The sequence below is a fragment of the Geotrypetes seraphini genome, chromosome 1 (genome assembly GCF_902459505.1).
Source record: "Geotrypetes seraphini chromosome 1, aGeoSer1.1, whole genome shotgun sequence".
Lineage (NCBI taxonomy): Eukaryota > Metazoa > Chordata > Amphibia > Gymnophiona > Dermophiidae > Geotrypetes > Geotrypetes seraphini.
This window is the reverse complement of record NC_047084.1, coordinates 304,077,705-304,097,459: the sequence shown is the minus strand read 5'-3', so window position 1 is coordinate 304,097,459 and position 19,755 is coordinate 304,077,705. Positions and strand designations below refer to the sequence as shown.

The 19,755-nt window shown below is 43.4% G+C and overlaps 1 protein-coding gene across 1 annotated transcript in view; it reads right to left on the bottom strand.

Annotated features, from left to right (window-relative positions):
- Nucleotides 1-19,755, bottom strand: part of LOC117365127 (dedicator of cytokinesis protein 2-like) — a 1,549,644-nt gene that overhangs the window by 1,049,437 nt on the left and 480,452 nt on the right. The window contains exon 26 of the mRNA XM_033955120.1: nucleotides 17,555-17,682. Within this exon, the coding sequence (XP_033811011.1) occupies nucleotides 17,555-17,682 (128 nt within the window). The remainder of the gene's footprint in view (nucleotides 1-17,554; nucleotides 17,683-19,755) is intronic.

Genomic DNA, 19,755 nt, shown 5'->3' with positions numbered 1-19,755 from the left:
GGTTATTGCAATGTATTTGCCTATAGTAAATGCACTAGTTATAGTATTTAGCATTTAGAAAACTCTTCTTATTGTCTTAGTACTTATATCTTCAACCTCCCTGATGATGGACTCAACTGAAACTCAACTGAAGTTGGAGGCTTATGCTGACTGAACAATATAAGTAACTAAAACTGGAAAGCAATAAGGATTAAGAAGAAGAGAGAAGCTCAGAACTGATTAAGCATTTCTTATTGGATCATGAATATAAGGAACAATTGGCTTGGTCAAGTCTATGGATTACAACTCAAGGAGATATTGGGACTTTAATTGACTCATCATCAAGTTAAGTGAGCTTTATTGGGTCTGAATGGCTTCAATACTTAACATCATTAAGAGTCTTTAAGATTGATTGATGGATTCTATTTAAAAGCTTTAGATACTACCAGTAGCTTTTCCCAGCCTATGATTTTGTCATTAGTAGCACTCTGCACTTTGTATTACTTGTTATTGTAGATTTTAAATGTAGATGAAATAAATTTTGTTAATTTTTAGGATATGAATTGAATTAAAGAAATAAAAAAAATGAAACATTTAATTAATTTTATGTTTTGGTATTCTTGGTATAGCATTTAATGAATTGAATATCATTAATTGATTATATTTACCTTACTTTGTATAGTTGAAAAGAAACATCAGGCAGGAAAAGATAAAACAAACCCCACTACTCTGTTTGTCAAAACAATCACAAAAATGTGGGAGAAAATAAACTCTTTCATAACTTGTACCTATAATGTTATGTAACAAATGTTTATCTTAAACATGCTGACTATTGTTTTTTGTTAATGCAAAAAATTCTTATGAAATAGGAGGATAAATGATCTCAGATACCTGTTAATGGCTTGTGTATTACACATGCCTGTTATATGGAGATGTATCAATCATTGGTAACAGAAAAAAAAAAACAAAGCAAAACTCCTTTATAATAATAAATAATAATAATATATAATAACTTGCCTACCATTCAATCCTACATTAAAAAATTGTAACACATCAGTCCCACATATATCACTTGTCATACAAAGCAAATACATATTCAAATTTTGGTGTTATCCTAATAATAGTAACGCAAGATCCATCCACTGAGAGATACAAAACCCTGCAAATACAGTAAAACCTTGGATTGCAAGCGTTTTGCAAGACAAGCAAAACATTTTATTAAATTTTAACTTGATATACAAGCAATGTCTTGCAATACAAGTACATACAGTATACACACATCACAACTGAGCCGATGGTTCTTCTCTCTCTGACGCTGCAGGAGTGTAGTGACTGTTTTAAGCAAGCAAAGTCTTGCAATACGAGTACATATAGTATTTTGTATTAAAGTTTTTGGGTTGTGAAACGAATCGTCTGAATTTCCATTATTTCCTATGGGGAAATTCGCTTTGATATACGAGTGCTTTGGATTACAAGCATGCTTCTGGAACGAATTATGCTCGCAAACTAAGGTTTGACTGTATACAGCTCAGATACTATGTACAAACAGAACCTTTGGACAGCAGACCAGTAAAATCTCCCGTTATTACTGAGGGTAGTCAGGAAGCAGAAATAACCCTTTAGGGGGAAATTCAAGAACCTGAATCTCAGGATCTCTGCTCTCTCCAGCTTGCAAACGCTGATGGTTATTAAAGAAAACAGGAGCTTGTTGTCTATGAAACATGTTTGTGACAGATGTGGGGAGGGAGAAGACGCACAGAATGCAGAGGAATGAAAAGTGAGGAACACGTACAAAGGTTGGAAACATATGTAACATTAGAGGATAATCGGGTCTTTCATTAAAAACATTTAACTAGATATAATCACACAAACAAGGACAAATGCCAGCAATACATACTGTAGCAGGATTTGCTTATCCATTCTTATTCTACAGTAGCTGAAATTATTTTCATGCACTTTTTCCAACTTCCCATGTAATTTTGCCTTAAGTGAGTCTCCCTTACATTCTGTTTAACTCATATTACTCTATCTTATCTGTCTTTTTATTTTGCCTCCACTTATACATTATGTTGTCTGTTAAGACATTTTAATGTGTATTGTATTGATCCTGAAAGTAGCATGTCACGTTGTAATGTGCATTATTTGAATATGTTTACTGCTGTAATTGTCTGACACCTATGGCCTACGTATTGTTGCTATGCATTGCCTTGGGTGAATTTCCTCCAAAGGATGGTAAATAAATCCTAATAAATAAAGTAAATAAAATGCAGGCGGAATTTAAATGCCGCAGTTGATGACTGCAGAGTTTAAAATTGCAGAATATTTACAATTGAAAAAGACTCTGGGCCCGATATTCAAAATGATTTACACAGCCCCGGAGATGATCCTGGCTGTTTAGGTCACCTGTCTGGGATTAACTGGGCATTTTCAGTGGCACTTCCCCCCCCCCCCTTTTTACAAAACTGCGATAGTGGTTTTTAGTGTCGATAATCACGCTGAATGCTCTGCACTGCTCCTAACACTTATAGAGTTCCCATGAGCGTCGGGAGCAGCAGAGAGCATTCAGTGTACCAGCCCGCGCTGGGAGGAGGGATGGTTAACTAGATAGTGCTGCTGAAAATGCCCGGTAAGCACCCAAGTCAAAACCAGCTATTTTGTGGGTGTTCTGGGCTGGAGTCAATATGTAGCCGTTTATGTGCCAATTTCCGTTACTTAACTTGCAAAGAAAGCCACACAAAATGTACTCCTATCTTATTGATAGCTGGCTAAGTGATGAATATCACATTTACCCCCCCCCCTCTCTTTTTACTAAGTCACAGTAGAGGTTTCTACCACAGTTCATAGTGCTAAATGCTCCGTTTATAGAATTCCTATGAACATCGGAGCAACATTGGAGCATTTAATGCCCTGGGCCACGGTAGAAACCTATACCATGGCTTAGTAAAACAGGGCCTTAACTGGCTATGTTTTCACTGATTTAGTATACCTAAGGTGACCATACATCCCGTTTTGAACGGGACTGTCCCATTTTGAGATCCCCTGGAGCAAGGAGTAAGGTCGGAGCAGTTCAAAGAGTCCAGAAGAGAGGGGATGCAAGGTGGGGGATTGGACAAGTGCTGAAGGCAGGGAGGGGGAGAAGGCTGAGATCAGTTTTCATATGGTGGTGGAGAGGGAACAGAGGGGATGCAGTGTGTGTGTGTGTGGGGGGGGGGGGATATTGGACATAGTGATGCAGGGAGTGCTGCTGGGGTCAAAGGAGCAGTTCAACAAGGGGGACAAATGCTGGAAGGCAGTGAGGGAGAGGGAGCATAAACTCGGGACATAGGAGGGAATAGAAAGAGACAATTGCTGGGCCTGAGTGAAGAAATAAGAACATAAGAAGTTGCCCCCGCTGAGTCAGACCAGAGGTCCATCTTGCTCAGCGGTCCGCTCCCGCGGCGGCCCATCAGCCTAGTGCCTGAACAGTGGTCCCTGATTAATATTGTAACTTACCTCTAATCCCATCCCTATAATCTACCTCTACTCTTATCTGTACCCCTCAATCCCTTTGTCTTCCAAGTACCTATCCAAAGCTTCTTTGAACCCCTGTAGCGTGCTCCTGTTTATCACATCCTCTGGTAGCGCGTTCCATGTATCCACCACCCTCTGTGTGAAAAAGAACTTCCTGGCGTTTGTTCTAAACCTCTCCCCTTTCAATTTCTCTGAGTGCCCCCTTGTACTTATTGATCCCCTTAATTTGAAAAATCTGTCCCTGTCTATTTTTTCTATGCCCTTCATGATCTTGAAGGTTTCTATCATGTCTCCTCTAAGTCTCCGCTTTTCCAGGGAGAAAAGCCCTAGCTTTTTCAGTCTGTCAGTATATGAGAGGTCCTCCATGCCCTTTATTAGCTTAGTTGCTCTTCTCTGGACCCTCTCAAGTACCTCCATGTCCTTCTTGAGGTACGGCGACCAGAACTGAACACAGTTTTCCAGGTGCGGGCGCACCATAGCACGATACAGTGGCAGGATGACTTCCTTTGTCCTGGTCGTGATACCCTTCTTAATGATACCCAACATTCTGTTTGCTTTCCTTGAGGCCGTGGCACACTGCGCCGACGCCTTCAATGTTGTGTCTACCATCACTCCCAGGTCTCTTTCAAGGTCGCTCACCCCTAGCGCTGATCCCCCCATTTTGTAAGTGAACATCGGTTTTTTTTCCCCTATATGCATGACTTTGCATTTCCCTATTTTGAAACTCATTTGCCACTTTTTGGTCCATTTTTCCAGTGTTGTCAGATCATTTTGGAGATCTTCGCAGTCCTCCATGTTATTGACCTTGCGATATAGTTTGGTGTCATCCGCAAATTTAATAACCTCACATTTTGTTCCTGCCTCCAGGTCGTTAATGAATATATTGAATAGGAGCGGTCCCAGCACCGACACCTGTGGAACTCCGCTCGTGACCCATTGCCTTTACTCCAACCCTCTGTTTCCTGTCCGCCAGCCAGTTTTTGATCCATCGGTGGACCTCCCCTTGCACCCCATGGTTCCATAGCTTCCTTAGTAGTCTTTCGTGTGGCACCTTGTCGAAGGCTTTTTGGAAGTCAAGGTAAATGATATCTATGGATTCCCCTTTATCCACCTGGCTGGTTACCCCCTCAAAGAAGTATAATAAGTTCGTGAGGCATGACCTGCCCTTGCAGAAGCCATGCTGGCTCGACTTTAGCTGCCCATAGTTGTCGATGTGTTCCCAGATGCTGTTTTTAATCAGTGCTTCCCTCATCTTTCCCGGGACCGAGGTCAAGCTCACCGGCCTGTAGTTTCCTGGGTCTCCCCTTGAGCCTTTCTTGAAGATGGGCGTGGCATTTGATATTTTCCAGTCTTCCGGAATGTCTCCAGTTTTTAGGGATAGGTTGCATATTTGTCGAAGTGGCTCAGCTATTTCGTTCCTTAGTTCCTTGAGTACCCTTGGGTGAATGCCATCCGGACCTGGCGATTTGTCGCTCTTTAGCCTGTCTATCTGCCTGAGGACATCCACCTTGCTCACCTCTAGCTGGACCAGATTTTCATCCTGCTCTCCTTTTACGATCTCCTCGGGCTCCGGAATGTTGGTTGTGTCCTCCCTCATGAAAACTGATGTGAAGAACTTATTTAGCCTGTCAGCTATCTCCTTTTCCTCTTTTACCACTCCCTTTCTGTCCCCATCATCCAAGGGTCCCACTTCCTTCCTTGCTGGTTGCTTCCCCTTAACGTACCTGAAGAATGATTTGAAGTTTGTTGCTTCCCCTGCCAGTCTCTCTTCATATTCTTTTTTTGCTTTCCTAACCACTCGATGACACTCCTTTTGGTGTTTTTTGTGTTCCTTTTGGTTCTCCTCTGTTTTGTCCTTTTTCCATTTTTTGAATGATGCTTTCTTGTCACTTATCGCCTTTTTCACTGCATTTGTTATCCACACTGGGTTTTTTGTTGTATTTTTTTTGCACCCTTTCCTGTACTTGGGGATGCAGAGGTTCTGTGTTTCGTGCACTGTGCCCTTGAGTATGGTCCAGGCATTTTCTACGGACTCCATCTCCCTTGCGCTGTTGTTGAGTTTCTTTCCCACCATTTTCCTCATGGCATCATAATTCCCTTTTTTGAAGTTAAGTGCAGTCGTTGTAGTTCTTTTCACCTTTGATGATCCAGTTTATAGCCTGTACTGGATCGTGTTGTGATCGCTGTTTCCTAGTGGGGCTAGTACCGCCACCTCCTTAGCGGGTCCCCCTAGTCCGTTGAGGATTAGGTCAAGAGTGGCATCACCCCGTGTTGGTTCCGTGACCAGCTGTTCCATGAAACAATCCCTCGTGACCTCCAGGAATTTGGTCTCCCTCATGCAGTTTGAGTGCCCAATACTCCAGTTTATTCCCGGGTAGTTGAAGTCTCCCATCACCACCACAGTTTCGCTTTTGCATACCTGCCTCAGTTCAGCCTCCAGATCCTGGTCAATTTCTTCCATTTGTCCAGGTGGGCGATAGTACAGACCCAATTTTATGTCTGCTCCAGTTCCTCCTGGTAGCTTAACCCATAGTGATTCCAAGTCGTCCGCCCTTACTGTTGTTTCCATCCTGGTTGAAGGTATGGAATCTTTTATATATAGCGCTATTCCTCCACCCTTTTTGTGTGACCTATCTCTCCTGTAGAGTTTGAATCCTGGTAAAGCCACATCCCATTCATTGTCATCAGTCCACCACGTTTCTGTGACTCCAATTATGTCTAGGCCCTTTTTGCTGGCTAGGATTTCCAGCTCTCCCATTTTAGCCCATAGGCTCCTAGCATTAGTGTATAGGCAAAGTAAGTCCTGTTTGTTTGCCTTTCTTGCTGTTTTTCCCCGTGGTTTGGCGCTCCTGGCTCCCTCGTGAGTTGCCAGACCCCAAGCCTCGTCTCGGTCATCCTCCTCCTGTGGTGTGTCTGTTTCGTCCTCAGCCTGTTCCCCTGTTTTTGGTTGTCCCTCTGGATTCCGTTGTTCTCTATTAGTGCTGCTTGCCAGTTTTGTTCGTGCACTAGACCCCTGCAATTCTCCCTTAGGTCCTTTTTCAAAAAGTTCCCACTCAGACCTGAGCCCTCTTTTACAGTGTCCTTGCTCAATATCTTTGGCCCGGGTCCCCTGCATTGCGTCCTTAGGTTCTTTTTCCAAAAGTTCCCTCTCAGTCCCGATCCCTTTTTTACAATGTCCTTGCTCTATGTCCATGGCCCTGGGCCCCTGTGTTGTATCCTTAGGTCCTTTTCCCAAAAGTTCCCACTCAGTCCCCAGCCCTCTTTTACAATGTCCCTGCTCAGTATCCTTACTTGATACTTTTGTCCGATGTGTCAGATCGACTGTCTGCTTTCCCCTCTTCCTCAGTTTAAAGCCAAATCAATGACGCTCTGGACGTTGCGTGCCAGCATTCTTGTCCCAGTCGTGCTCAGGTGCAGTCCGTCTCTCCTGTACAGCTTATTCTTTCCCAGGAAGGTTGTCCAGTTCCGTGCAAAAAAGAAACCCTCCTCCTCGCACCATCTCCTGAGCCAACCGTTTATTGCTTGTAGTTCGCTCTGCCTCCTTGCGTCCGCTCTAGGTACTGGCAGGATCTCTGAGAAGGCTATCTTCCTTGCCCTCAGTTTCAGTTTCCTCCCCAGGATCCTGAACTGATCGGTTAGTGCAGTCCTGTTGTAGTCCCTCCTGCTGACGTCGTTGGTTCCAACATGGATTACTACAGCTGTCTCCTCAGTCTCGGCCACTTCCAGGATCCTCTCGATTCTGTCGGTGACGTCCTTCGTTCTTGCCCCCGGGAGACTTGTCACAAGACGGTCCTCTCTCCCTCCAGCTATGTGACTGTCCACTCCTCTCAGGATTGAGTCTCCCACCACGATAGCAGATCTCCCCTTCCTCAACTGTCTCTCTGGTCTCAGGTCTGTATCGGTGGTGCAGTCCTCTAGTCCCTCCTCCAGGTTCTGTCGGGTCTCCTCCTCATCTGCCTGTCCAGATTCTCCGCAAGGTCCTACTCCCATGGCGTCTGGTGGATTTTGTCGTCCGTCTGTTAGTTCCCTCTTGAAGTGCTTGTGGTCTTGTGCCTCCACCATCCTGCAGGCCTCCTCGATGAACTTCTCGAGTTCCCTTACTTGTTCTGTGATGTGGTCCTCTCTGGCGGTGTCTTCCATTGCCCAGCAATGCTCCTCTATGGTGCAGAGTCCCTCCAGTTCCTGTACTCGAACCTGCAGTCTCCCGACCTCCTTCTTCAGGCTATCCAGTTCCTGGCATCGACTGCATATGTACGCCCGCCTCCCGGAGGGGAGGTAGTCATACATATGACATTCGATGCAGTATATTGGGTAGCTCTGCTGGGCTCCTACTGCCTCCATTTCTTCTATCCTGTTCCTATGTCCCATGGTGCGTATGGGTGGTGCCTGGCGCGCAGCTAGCTGAAAGAGTAGAGAGAGAGAAGAGTGAGAAGAGAAGAAAAGTACCTTAGTTAGATTTTTGCAGCTGGGCTGCCTGGGCTCCTTCTCAAGGCTCCTTCGCAAAGGCGCTCTCGCTAAGGCGAGCGCCTTTGCCGCTCGCCTTCGAAGCGCGCCGAATGGCTGCGCGCTGTTGGCTCCTCCCCTTTTAAGGGGGAGCTCCAGGTCTGCTGCCAGTGATGTCAGGGGGTGGGCGGAGCTAACTCTCGCCTCAGCCCCTCACCTCTGGCTCTCTCCTGCTCCTTCCCTTCTGCCTCCACGTGTCTCCTTTGTCCTGCCTTCTGCTTCTCTCCTCAGCCCTCTCCTTCTCTGCCTGCCCCGATCTCAGAACAAGCTGAAAGCAAGCTGATCTGCGATCCTTAGCCCCTCCCCTTTTAAGGTGGAGCTCCGGGTCTGCTGCCGGTGATGTCAGGGGGTGGGCGGAGCTAACTCTCGCCTCAGCCCCTCACCATCTGGCTCTCTCCTGCTCCTTCCCTTCTGCCTCCACGTGTCTCCTCTGTCCTGCCTTCTGCTTCTCTCCTCAGCCCTCTCCTCCTCTGCCTGCCCCGATCTCAGAACAAGCTGAAAGCAAATAAATATGGGATGCATAGTCAGAAGAAAGTGCAACCAGAGACTCATGTAATCACCAAAGGTAGGAAAAATGATTTTATTTTCAATTTAGTGATCAAAATGTGTCAGTTTTGAGAATTTATATCTGCTGTCTATATTTTGCACTATATTTGTCTATTTTTCTATAGTTGTTACTGAGGTGACATTGCATATTTTAAAGTCATCTGCCTTGATCTCTTTGAAAAATAAAACAAATATAAATGATAATTAACATTTTCTCTGCATACAGTGTGCTTTGTGGGTTTTTTTTTTAAATGGTTACCATTATGAATTAATAAGATATTGTGTTAGGGCAGGATTAGGGGGTGGGGTTATGGTGGGATTAGGGGGCAGGGCTGAAAATTTCCTTTTGAGGAAAAAAAAATAAATGGTCATGTTATGTACACCTGACAATTCAATGCTTGAGTCCAGACATGGCCTGGCATTGAATTCCCAGGCATAATGCCAGTCAGGAAACCACTGATCGCTGCTGGCTGAATAGACAGCAGTTCCTGCCACTGGGTTGTATAAATTGCTCCAATTACCTTGCATAGTAACACCTTAAGGAGCTTTACGAATGGAACAGAAATTCCTGCCAAGCAAGGTTGCTCATCAGGGACAGATTTGTTAAAACCTCCCACTCGTAGCAGATTAGATTTTATTTGTGTTTGGCTTTAATCAATTTACTAGCATCCGTTTTCGTTCAATGACAAAGCTAGCATTGAACAACTAATATGTCAAATTCAGAGTTTCCTGAAAGGGAATCAATATGATGTCATTTGTATATGAATATAATGATATACTCAAATCCTATAGAACCGCTCCAAAAGTGCTTAAGACACCTATTAAACAGTCGAAAGAGGCATGCTCTGAGGGATCCCACATGACTTCTTCCATGATAGAGACAACTCCAGTAAGAGCCAGATGGCACCTAGCAAAGCAGAACCTACATGTCATAGATAGGCTCCGTTTGTCAAATCACGCATAGTGGCGCCTAAATCAACTTAGGCATCAGTTAGGGTTACCAGATTTTCATTCGGGAAAATCCGGACCCATGGCCACACCCACAGGACCACCTGGCTCTGCCTCTATCATGCCCTGTTCTGTCCCCTAGCCCCACCCCCAGATGGCATCCGCACATGTGTGGATGCAACGCAATGACATCATCACATTGCATCTGCACATGCGCAGATGCCCCTTCCTGATATGATGTTGTCGGGAAGCTTTTCAAAACCCGGACAATGTGCCAGGTTTTGAAAAGCCATCCAGACCCCCGGACATGTCCTTAAAAGGAGGACATGTCAGAAGAATTCCGGAGTTCTGGTGACCCTAGCATCAATAGGCATCATAATGTTAGGACAGGACATATAATTTGTCGCATCGATAAATACAAACTTATGGCTGCAGAAAAAAAACAATAGATACTACAAAATTTGTATGATTTGGAAACCCCTTGAAATGTCTCATTCATGGATTTAATATACCGTCTCATCAATGGGTATTATGATTGTATTTCTGTTAATTTTAAATTGATCATGATTATAGTACAGTACTCCCCCGAAATTCACGGGGGTTCCGTTCCAGGAACCCCCATGAATTTCAAAAAATCGCAGTGGAGGCAGGAGAGGGCAGCTGGACAAGGAGAGGGCGCTGGAGCACCAGGGGGTGAAGAAAATCACTCACGGTCTGCTCCAACCGCCTCTTCTTTTTTTTTTAACCTTCTTTATTCATTTCCAACATTACATTAAGTGTTAAAATATATTCATTCACAATAATAATAAATACATCACTTAAAAACAATCATTGATACATTTCATAAATTCTTATTCCCATCCCACCCCTTTCCCATCCCCCCTCCCATATATTCCATTATCATCTAAAACATGTAATAATCATTTCCCCCCTCCCCCCTTTGACACGCAACTTCTGATTGGTGTACCCAACTATACTACAGGAAAAGGCGATCGGAGCAGACCGAGAATGAGCAAGTCTGCGATTTGTAAACCGAGAATTAGCGGGGGAACACTGTATTTCTTCCCTTCTGACAATGACAATGATATCACTGTTTTATTTATATTTTATGTTTTATATAGTTCTCCTTAGTTGCATTTTGTTTGTTATAAAAATAAAATGTTTGAACTGATAAGTGCTGGTATATTAAAACAAGGTTTTCTTGGCCTAATATACCGATACATAACATAAGCCAGTCCATGCCCAAATTCTGCCCCTAACCACACCAACTTTTTGTATAGACGCCTCAATATAGAGGCCTACTGTGAGGTGGTAGACGCCTACTGGCTAATTTTCTTTTTTTAATGGCGCTATCAATTATCAGTACCAATTAAGCTGATTAAATCAGTAGGCTCTTCGATCTAGGTTCCTACCGGTAGGCATCTTTTGTAGAATCAGGGCTTAAATGTTCTATTTAAGAAGCCTGTAAGTTACCATAAATCTGCCCCAGACACACCATTGGAGCTCAACTGTATCAACATGTCGTATGTATCATATTGTTGGCAAATGACCCAAGCAGAAGAAACATTTCATGTTTTTGTATGCTGTCATTAATGGGAAGGAGGGGCAGTTGGAGGAGCGATTGAGTGCTTCTTGCTGGATTGATTTGCATGCAGTTTGAAGACTTTTGCGCTTTTTTTTTTTTTTTTTTTTTACAATTGTAGATATCTTCTCCTGGCTTTGAATGGATTTCCTTTCTGAGCTAATCTATTGTTTTTATAATTGTAAACCATTAAGACCTGCTTGTTGGAATGGGCAGAATAACAAGTTCATAATAAACATTCTATTGTTTTCTTTAAAATTCAATAAGCTGGTGAACAGCAGCGTTACTCAGGTAACTATGGGCCCAATTCACTAACCTGCCTGATCGTGCCTGATTCACAGCAGGCTAACTGATCCACAATGAGTCAGCATGCTAATGGGGACAATAGGAGTAACGCCTCCCACCAACTACACAGATCGCTAGTGAGCGATCCTGACGCATGCGCAGACCATCTTCTGTGCCTGTAGATGGTCTGCGCATACGGGGGGGGAGGGGGTTGTCCGTGATCTGCTTTTTTATTTTGCACTGTGGGACATCCAGCATTATTTTTCAAGGCAGAGATGAGAGCGGAGATGGGCGGCAAGCAGGAGAGTCGAGCGGGCCAGCCAGCATTATTTTTCGGGGCAGAGAAGAGAACAGGGCGGCAAGCATATGATATGGTCAAACCACCAATTTAAGCAATCTATCCTCGGGGCAGGGAGCAGGGCAGCCAGAGCAGGAGAATCGGGGCAGAGAGCAGGGTTTTAGCACAAGCGACTGGTCCTCACCAGTCACTTGTTTTTTGATTGGCTAGCCAGTCGGTGTGCCAGAAGAAAGTTTAGTGAATCGTGTCCTTCCTGCTTTGCATGCCATTTCCCCTCATTTGCATGCACGGATCGGGATCGAATCGGTACACAAGTTAGTGAATCGGGTCAGAGGGAAATTGGGTTGCAAAGGGCTCGCAAACCGATCAGTACACGATTGGTTTGCTTAGTGAATCTAGCCCTATGTTCAGTTATCTTTAGCGGAATATATTCAGCAGGACTTAAATCCAGGTGGGATTTGAATCTGTATTCCATGGTTTACAGTCCACTGAACTAACTACTAGGCTACTCATCTGTTCTGCAAGGATGTCTATGTGGCCATTTTCGTAAGAATGCCTTGTATCCCCCTGTTTATAATTTAACCATTTCAGTGCGTAAAATGGTTGCTCAGGATGGACATCTCTAGTGTACGAATGTCCTCATGTATTTTTGAACAGGATATTTGAATGTCTTATTTTTGTTGTTTCCACTTATCCGTTGCTGTACAAGACTAAAAATGCTTCAATAAACATATTTGAACAGGAGTCCCAGTCCAAAAACTGCTGTGAGATGAATGCTTGTGTGTGTGTGTGTGTGGGGGGGGGGGGGTTTGGACATTATAGGGCTCCTTTTACTAAGGTGCACTAGTGTTTTTAGCGCGCGCTGCGTTGCTGTGCATGCTAACCCCGCGCTACGCGCCAAAAACTAACGCCAGCTTAATGCTGGCGTTAGCGTTTAGCATGTGCGGCAATTTAGCGTCAGCGCAGCGCAGCTTAGTAAAAGGAGTCCATAGGGCAGATTCTACTAACAGTGCCAATAGTTAGGCAGTGCTAGGGATCCTATTGCCTAATTTAATTGTTTTAATTGGCACATTAATTGACTATGTTAATTAAAAATCAATTAAAATCTCATTTAAAACAATGCAGGTACTCACAGGTGCTGGCATCATGTCTACAGAAGTGCCTAGTAGCGCCCAATTCAAAGTAGGCATGGTTTATTTATTTTATTTTCTATACTATTCTCCCAAGGCAACTCAGAATGGTTTATATGAATTTAATCAGGTACTCAAGCATTTTCCCTGTCTGTCCTGGTGGGCTCACAATCTATCTAATGTACCTGGGGCAATGGGGGGATTAAGTGATTTGCCGATGGTCACACGGAACAGCGTGGGTTTGAACCCACAACTACAGGGTGCTGAGGCTGTAGCTTTAACCACTGCGCCACACTCTCCCCTTGGGCCAGCAATCACCTTAGGCGGTGTTAGGCTTGATTCTCTGTCCAAGGCAGGCGCTGGCAATGTAGGCCTTTAAAACCCATGCTTACACTATTGGCACCCACCTTTAATGGGAGCCATGATTCTACAAACGGCACTGTAGCATGATTGACACGTAAATGGTGCCTTTTTTTTTTTTAGGTGGCCAAAGATTACGACACAATTTGCAGAATCTGCCCCTGTGAGCAGGACATCCCAATTCTGACTTGGCATTTCTTTCGAAAACACCCCTCTACAAGTGCCTCATTACTTATCTTAATGCTATTTCAGGCTGCACAGACATACTGTATGCCCAAAGTACTTTATTTCTTATGCCAGCACTGTACTGTATATTTGACATTAATGTTCAGCATCTATGCTAATATAGTGTCAATGACCACAGGCTATTTTGTGAGGGCTGGTTTCTTAGTTAGAAGATACTGCTCACTTCTTTCTGGCTTAAACTAGATTGTTAACTACAGAATAATTTTGTCTATTTACATTTTCTAGGTTTCTTTGGCTATCACTGTTGGTTACAGAATGCTTCAATCGGTTTGTTATGGCAATGTTGCAAATCAGTGTTGGTGACATGACAATTTTTTTCCTTACAGCATATTGTATTATCTCAGGTCCTGCATAGATAGGGTTACCATATGGCTTCAGAAAAGGGAGGACAGATTGAGACATCCAGGGTTTACATCCATTGCTTTCAATGGAAGTAAAACCCAGATGTCTTAATCCATCCTCTTTTTTTCTGGAGCCATATGATAACCCTATGGATAGATAATAAGCACAGAACTGTGTTCTGTGAATATGCCTCCTTTCATAGGTGTCGGAACAGGGGGGGGGAGGGCTACAGGGGCCGTGGCCTCCCCAAAAATTGGCACTGCCCCATTCCCCTTCACTTCCAACTCCTATCAGGCTCTTCATCCGCGGGATCGGCTTCCTTCTGCCGCTCAGCAGCAACAAGCAGGAACGCGCTTTGGTGCTCCTCCTCGGCGCTGAGCGGCTTGTTGACTGGATCCCGTGAATTCTTGCGAATACCGCTGCTTTGAAAAAGGGGGGATTAGTTTGGAAAAAAGCAATATCATCCAAAACTTTTATTATTGTCACTGTATAAATTTTAAAGTTTTGTTCAAGCTGATTCCATTCCAATAGAGTTTATGACAAACATCTACCTTATTCCATAAACTCTCTACTAGGATATGACCCCTTGTAGCAATTATGTTATCTGATTTTGCCATCTGACCCCTCAGTGCAATAAGCTGGACATTTAAATTCATTTAGAACATGATTAGACCATGGTACTGGTTGAGTTTTCCAACCGACAATTATCAATTGTCCAGTAAACAACTTAGCAGATGCAATTAGATCAAGCATGTAACTACCTTCATTTACCACATTCAGACCAATTTCTGATAAAAATTTATACTTTTCATATGTTAATTCAAAACACCCAATTGGCCCTAAAATGGGGTCTCAGTTTATATTCAAGTCTACACTTGAATACTTCTCTAACTAAAAACAAAAAAACAATCAAAATTTAAACCATCAAGGGGTCTAGCTGTGGAGAATGGAGTTGCAGGCAGGCAGCTGATTCTTCCCAGCAGAGGCCGGTCTTGATCCTACCCCTTCTAGTTACTTCCTGATTTTGAGGGGCGGAATCGAGGCTGGCAGAGCCTGTAGTGACTTGGCAAGAGGGAAGGCCCCCACGGTGTCTGGCTTCTTCATTGCCAGCCGGTTTAGTGGGACTCGGACTGAAGGCAGGGTTGAATTGTAATCCAGATGTGCCACTGATTCCTCACTCCCCCCCCCCCCTTCTTCCTGGAAACCGGCAAACAGCATGGACGACCGCTGTGGCTGCCTGTCTCACATTTCGGGTCTGGCAGGTAGTGCTGGAAGTGGCAATGGGAAAGGGTGATGGGGAGAGATCTTGGAAAGAGGTGGAGGCAGAGAAATGAGGTATTGAAGGAAAGAGGGGAGAGGAGATGCTGAATGGAGGGGCAAGACAGTAGATTAGAAGAGTGAAAATAAAGGGGGAAAGAGAAGATGCTGGAAGTGTGGAAAGAGGGAAGAGTTAGCATAAAAACTGTAGAATAATGAGATGAGGGAGATGGAAAGCTGAAAATAGAAGCAGATAGAGATGCAGAAAAATAAATGGAGGAAAACTGATAGGGATCTGTGTGTCATTGTAGACAATACAATGAAACTTTCCGCCACATGTGTGGCGGCGGCCAAAAAAACAAACAAGATGCTAGGATTTATTAAAAAAGGGATGGTTAACAAGACTAAAGATATTATAATGCCTCTGTATCGCTCCATAGTGTGACCTCACCTGGAGTATTGCATTCAATTATGGTCTCCATAGCTCAAGAAAGATATAACAGCAGTAGAAAAGATTCAAAGAAGAGTGACCAAGATGATAAAGGAGATGTAACTCCTCTCGTATGAGGAAAGACTAAAAAGGTTAGGGCTCTTCAGCTTGGAAAAGAGAAGGCTGAGGGGAAATTTGATTGAAGTCTACAAAATCCTGAGTGGAGTAGAACGGGTACAAGTGGATCGATTTTTCACTACATCAAAAATTACAAAGACTAGGGGACACTCGATGAAACTGCAGGGAAATATTTTTTTTAAACCAATAGGAGGAAATATTTTTTCACTCAAAGAATAGTTAAGCTCTGGAACGTGTTGCCAGAGTTTGTGGTAAAAGCGGATAGTGTAGCTGGTGTTAAGAAAGATTTGGACAAATTCCTGAAGGAAAAGTCCATAGTTTGTTATTAAGACATGGGGGAAGCCATTGCTTGCCCTGGATTGGCCACCTTGAGAACAGACTACTGGGCTTGATGGACCCAGTAAGGCTATTTTTAAGTTCTTAAGTCAGGAAGATGAACTCAGCAGGCACAGGATAGAAAGGTAGATGTCCTGGCGATTACCGCACACATAAGTTAGCCAAAATAAGCACAGACCACTCTAACATATGCTGGTCTTGCAAAAAAGAACCGGGCACCTTAACACATATGATATATTCATGTGACCTCTAGAATGTATATTGGTGCTCAGTTTGGAAAACAATATATATTCTGGATATAAAAGAAAGTCTATCCATAAAAGTTATAGTAATAGGCCATAGGGGGCTAGAAAACCCTGATATCATGGATGAACATCAATCTAGATTGTTTTGCATTCTCCTCTCTCTAGCAATAAAGAACATACTACACTCCTGGAAGGATTTTTCTAAAGTTGACTCAACTACATAGTGGAACGCAGTATGCCTCACAGTAAAGTATGAAAAAGTAATTGCAGAAAAATCCAAGAAAATCCAGATCTTAAACAAAATATGGGCACCGATATATAACTTCTGCAATTGATGCTATACCACCAGACCCCTTGACATTAATATATATTACAAAACTTAAACGAGATTGTATTACTTTTTCTAATAATTCCAACATGTTGGACAACATATGTTATATATCAAATGTTTGCTTATACATTTTTCACAGCAGTAACCTGATGACTGATCTATTATATTCACAATTTGCCTGATCTACATGCAGGGCAGGATTAGTTCGTCGAGGGCCCCTAGGCACACAAGTGCACTGAGCCCCCTGCTCCGCCCCACCCCACCATGCGCCCAGGCGGAAACAGGAAGCTGCGTCAGAGGGAAGCTTTGGGCAAGCAGCACCGCTTGCACAATTACAGTTCCCGTTGCCTTTCTTACCCGCGTTGCTTGCTTGTTTTATTTTCCGTCGATTGGGGGGGGGGGGGTGCCCGCATTGTTGATCGATGCTGGAGGGGCCCATCGCCTTTTGTAAAAAAACAATGTTGATGCCTTCCTTCATCGGGCCCCCCTGACCATTTTGGGCCCTAGGCACGTGCCTACTTTGGCCTATTGGTTAATCCTGCCCTGTCTACGTGCACCGATCGGTGATAGTACTGCTTGTGGATGAATGATAAAGAATTGAGTAACTGTTATAGTCTTATTTTTGTTGTTTCCACTTATCTGTTGCTGTACAAGACTAAAAATGCTTCAATAAACATATTTGAACAGGAGTCCCAGTCCAAAAACGTGAGGTATATGTTGGAGATCTAAAGTCACTGATATATTATCTCAAATTTGAACATATTGCCCAACCAGTGAGCCATTGGACTAGCCCAGAGGTGGGCAACTCCAGTCCTCGAAGGCCAGAATCCAGTCGGGTTTTCAGGATTTCCCCAATGAATATGCATTGAAAACAGTGCATGCAAACAGATCTCATACATATTCATTGGGGAAATCCTGAAAACCCGACTGGATTATGGCCCTCAAGGACTGGAGTTGCCCACCCCTGGACTAGCCTATTAATCTGCTATTCTGCAACAGAGTGAATATTAGTAGCACCATGTTCATTCTCATGACGGGAGCAATAGATCCCTTCGTCTGACCTTCAGCAGTTGCAAATTTATCCATACCTTTTCAACCCTGTAAATGACCTCCAGGATGTTACTGAGTAGTTCCACGCAGGCCTCCTCCTCTACCCCAATCTCCATTAGCTCCTTCAGAATGTCTGTCATCAAATGAATCAACACATCACGACATTCTGGGAAAAGAGAAAGTGAAAGGTATTAATACTTCATGAATTCAGATGAGTCTAATGGGGGCAGCCCCAGGGTAAGTCATATACAGTAGATGAAGTGGAACTTATGTACCCTAATATTGCAAGGCATCTTATAAGGAACACAGTAAAAAATTGAAAATGACACACAGTTCATCATCACTATTTTCCTCACAACTTCTCTGAATATCTTTCAGCATGCCTATCCCCTATTTGTCCTGTTTGTCTGTTTTAATTAGATTGTCTTTTACGTGTTTAATGTACAGTGCTGCGTACATCTAGCAGTGCTATAGAAATGATAAGTAGTAGTAATAATATGTACATGACTACAAAATATAGTGCTACCTACTTATCCAGTTTAATTCAATCATATGAATGTGAGGTTTTCTAGGAACATTCAATAACATTTATAAGGTTATCCAAAGGCAGCGGAACACTTTTTTGTTTGGGGGGAGAGCAAAAGCTCCACCCAGACCCCACCCAAGCTCCACCTCAGACCCGCCCTCATAATAGTACTAATTGTAATACCATTTTTTCCATTCATTTTCATATATACACACAATATAATCTTATTAACAACACATAATGGTTAACCACAAGTCACAAGCTCAGCACCTGTGAACAAGTCTGCCCTGTGAACTTCTAAAAGCTAAGTTACTCAGCATTTCATATTCTGCTCTTTTCACTGTTTTTCAGCATTATATCTGCTTAATTTCTCTTCTCCTCCCTGTTTCTTACTTAAAAAAAAAAAAAATAAAACCCTTCTCTTTCCTTTGTTAAATCTTATTTCCTCTTCCTTTTCATAGGAATAAGGGTAAGACTTTATTAACTCTAATTAAATCCTGGTGCCTATGGCACAGGGTGACTAAAGTAGGGAAAATCCTGTTATAAATCCTGTGTTTTAGGGTAGTCACTGATTTGGTATAGAGCCTGCATTTTTGTTTAAAATCCTGTGTTTTAGGGTGGTATAGAGCAGTGTTCTTCAACCACCGGTCCATGGACCAGTGCCGGTCCACAGGGCCAGCACGTGCATCAGGCCCAAAACAGTGTTTTTCAACCGCTGGTCCATGGTGCGATTGATGCGGCGTTATCTTCGAGCCAGCTCCCTCTTCCTAACTGATTCAGAGCACAAAGCCATGGGCAGTGGCTCCTACGGGCATCCTGCGCCTGAACCAGAAGCCTTCTCTCTTACCTTGCAACGTCAGAGGGAAGGCTTCCAGATGAGGCATGGGATGTGCAAGGTGCAGTTAGTACTATTATGGGGGTGGAGTCTGGGTGGAGATTGGGTAGAGATGGGCAGGGTCTGGCCTATGACTTAGCCCCGTGTTCTTCAACCGCCGGTCCACGGAATAATTATTTTATTTCTGCCGGTCCATAGGTGTAAAAAGGTTGAAAAACACTGGTATAGAGCCTGTATTTCTGACATACTAGTTTTCAACCACTGTGTCTGCTGATTAGGTGGAGAAGGGAGGGGCTCTGATTTACTACTAAGGTTAACTGTATTATCTTTGGGACAGTGCTGCGAACAAGTCTGCCCTGTGGACTTCTAAAAGCTAAGTTACTCAGCATTTCATATTCTGCTCTTTTCACTGTTTTTCAGCATTATATCTGCTTAATTTCTCTTCTCCTCCTCCCTGTTTCTTACTTAAAAAAACATAAAAAAATAAACCCTTCTCTTTCCTTTGTTAAATCTTATTTCCTCTTTCTCTTCATAGGAATAAGGGTAAGACTTATAGTCCCACCAACCCCAGGGACCACTTTTCATATATAGAGACCCAAATAATCAGGACTACTCAAATCAAGTCACTTCATAACCAATCAAGATGACCTTTATTCTATGCAATCACTGTGGTGCTTTAATTCCAAGACATACTATTTGGAGGCTTAAGGCTTGCCACATCTGTCTTCAACTTGCTAGTATTAAGGAGGAGCTCTGCAAACTTAAACAGGAATTGAATACAATTAAAGCAGCTTTCATCACGCCACAAAATCATACCAACTTACCACCTCTACCTCAAAGAATAAAACAGCCCAGGAATAAATGGGTCACAGTAGGCT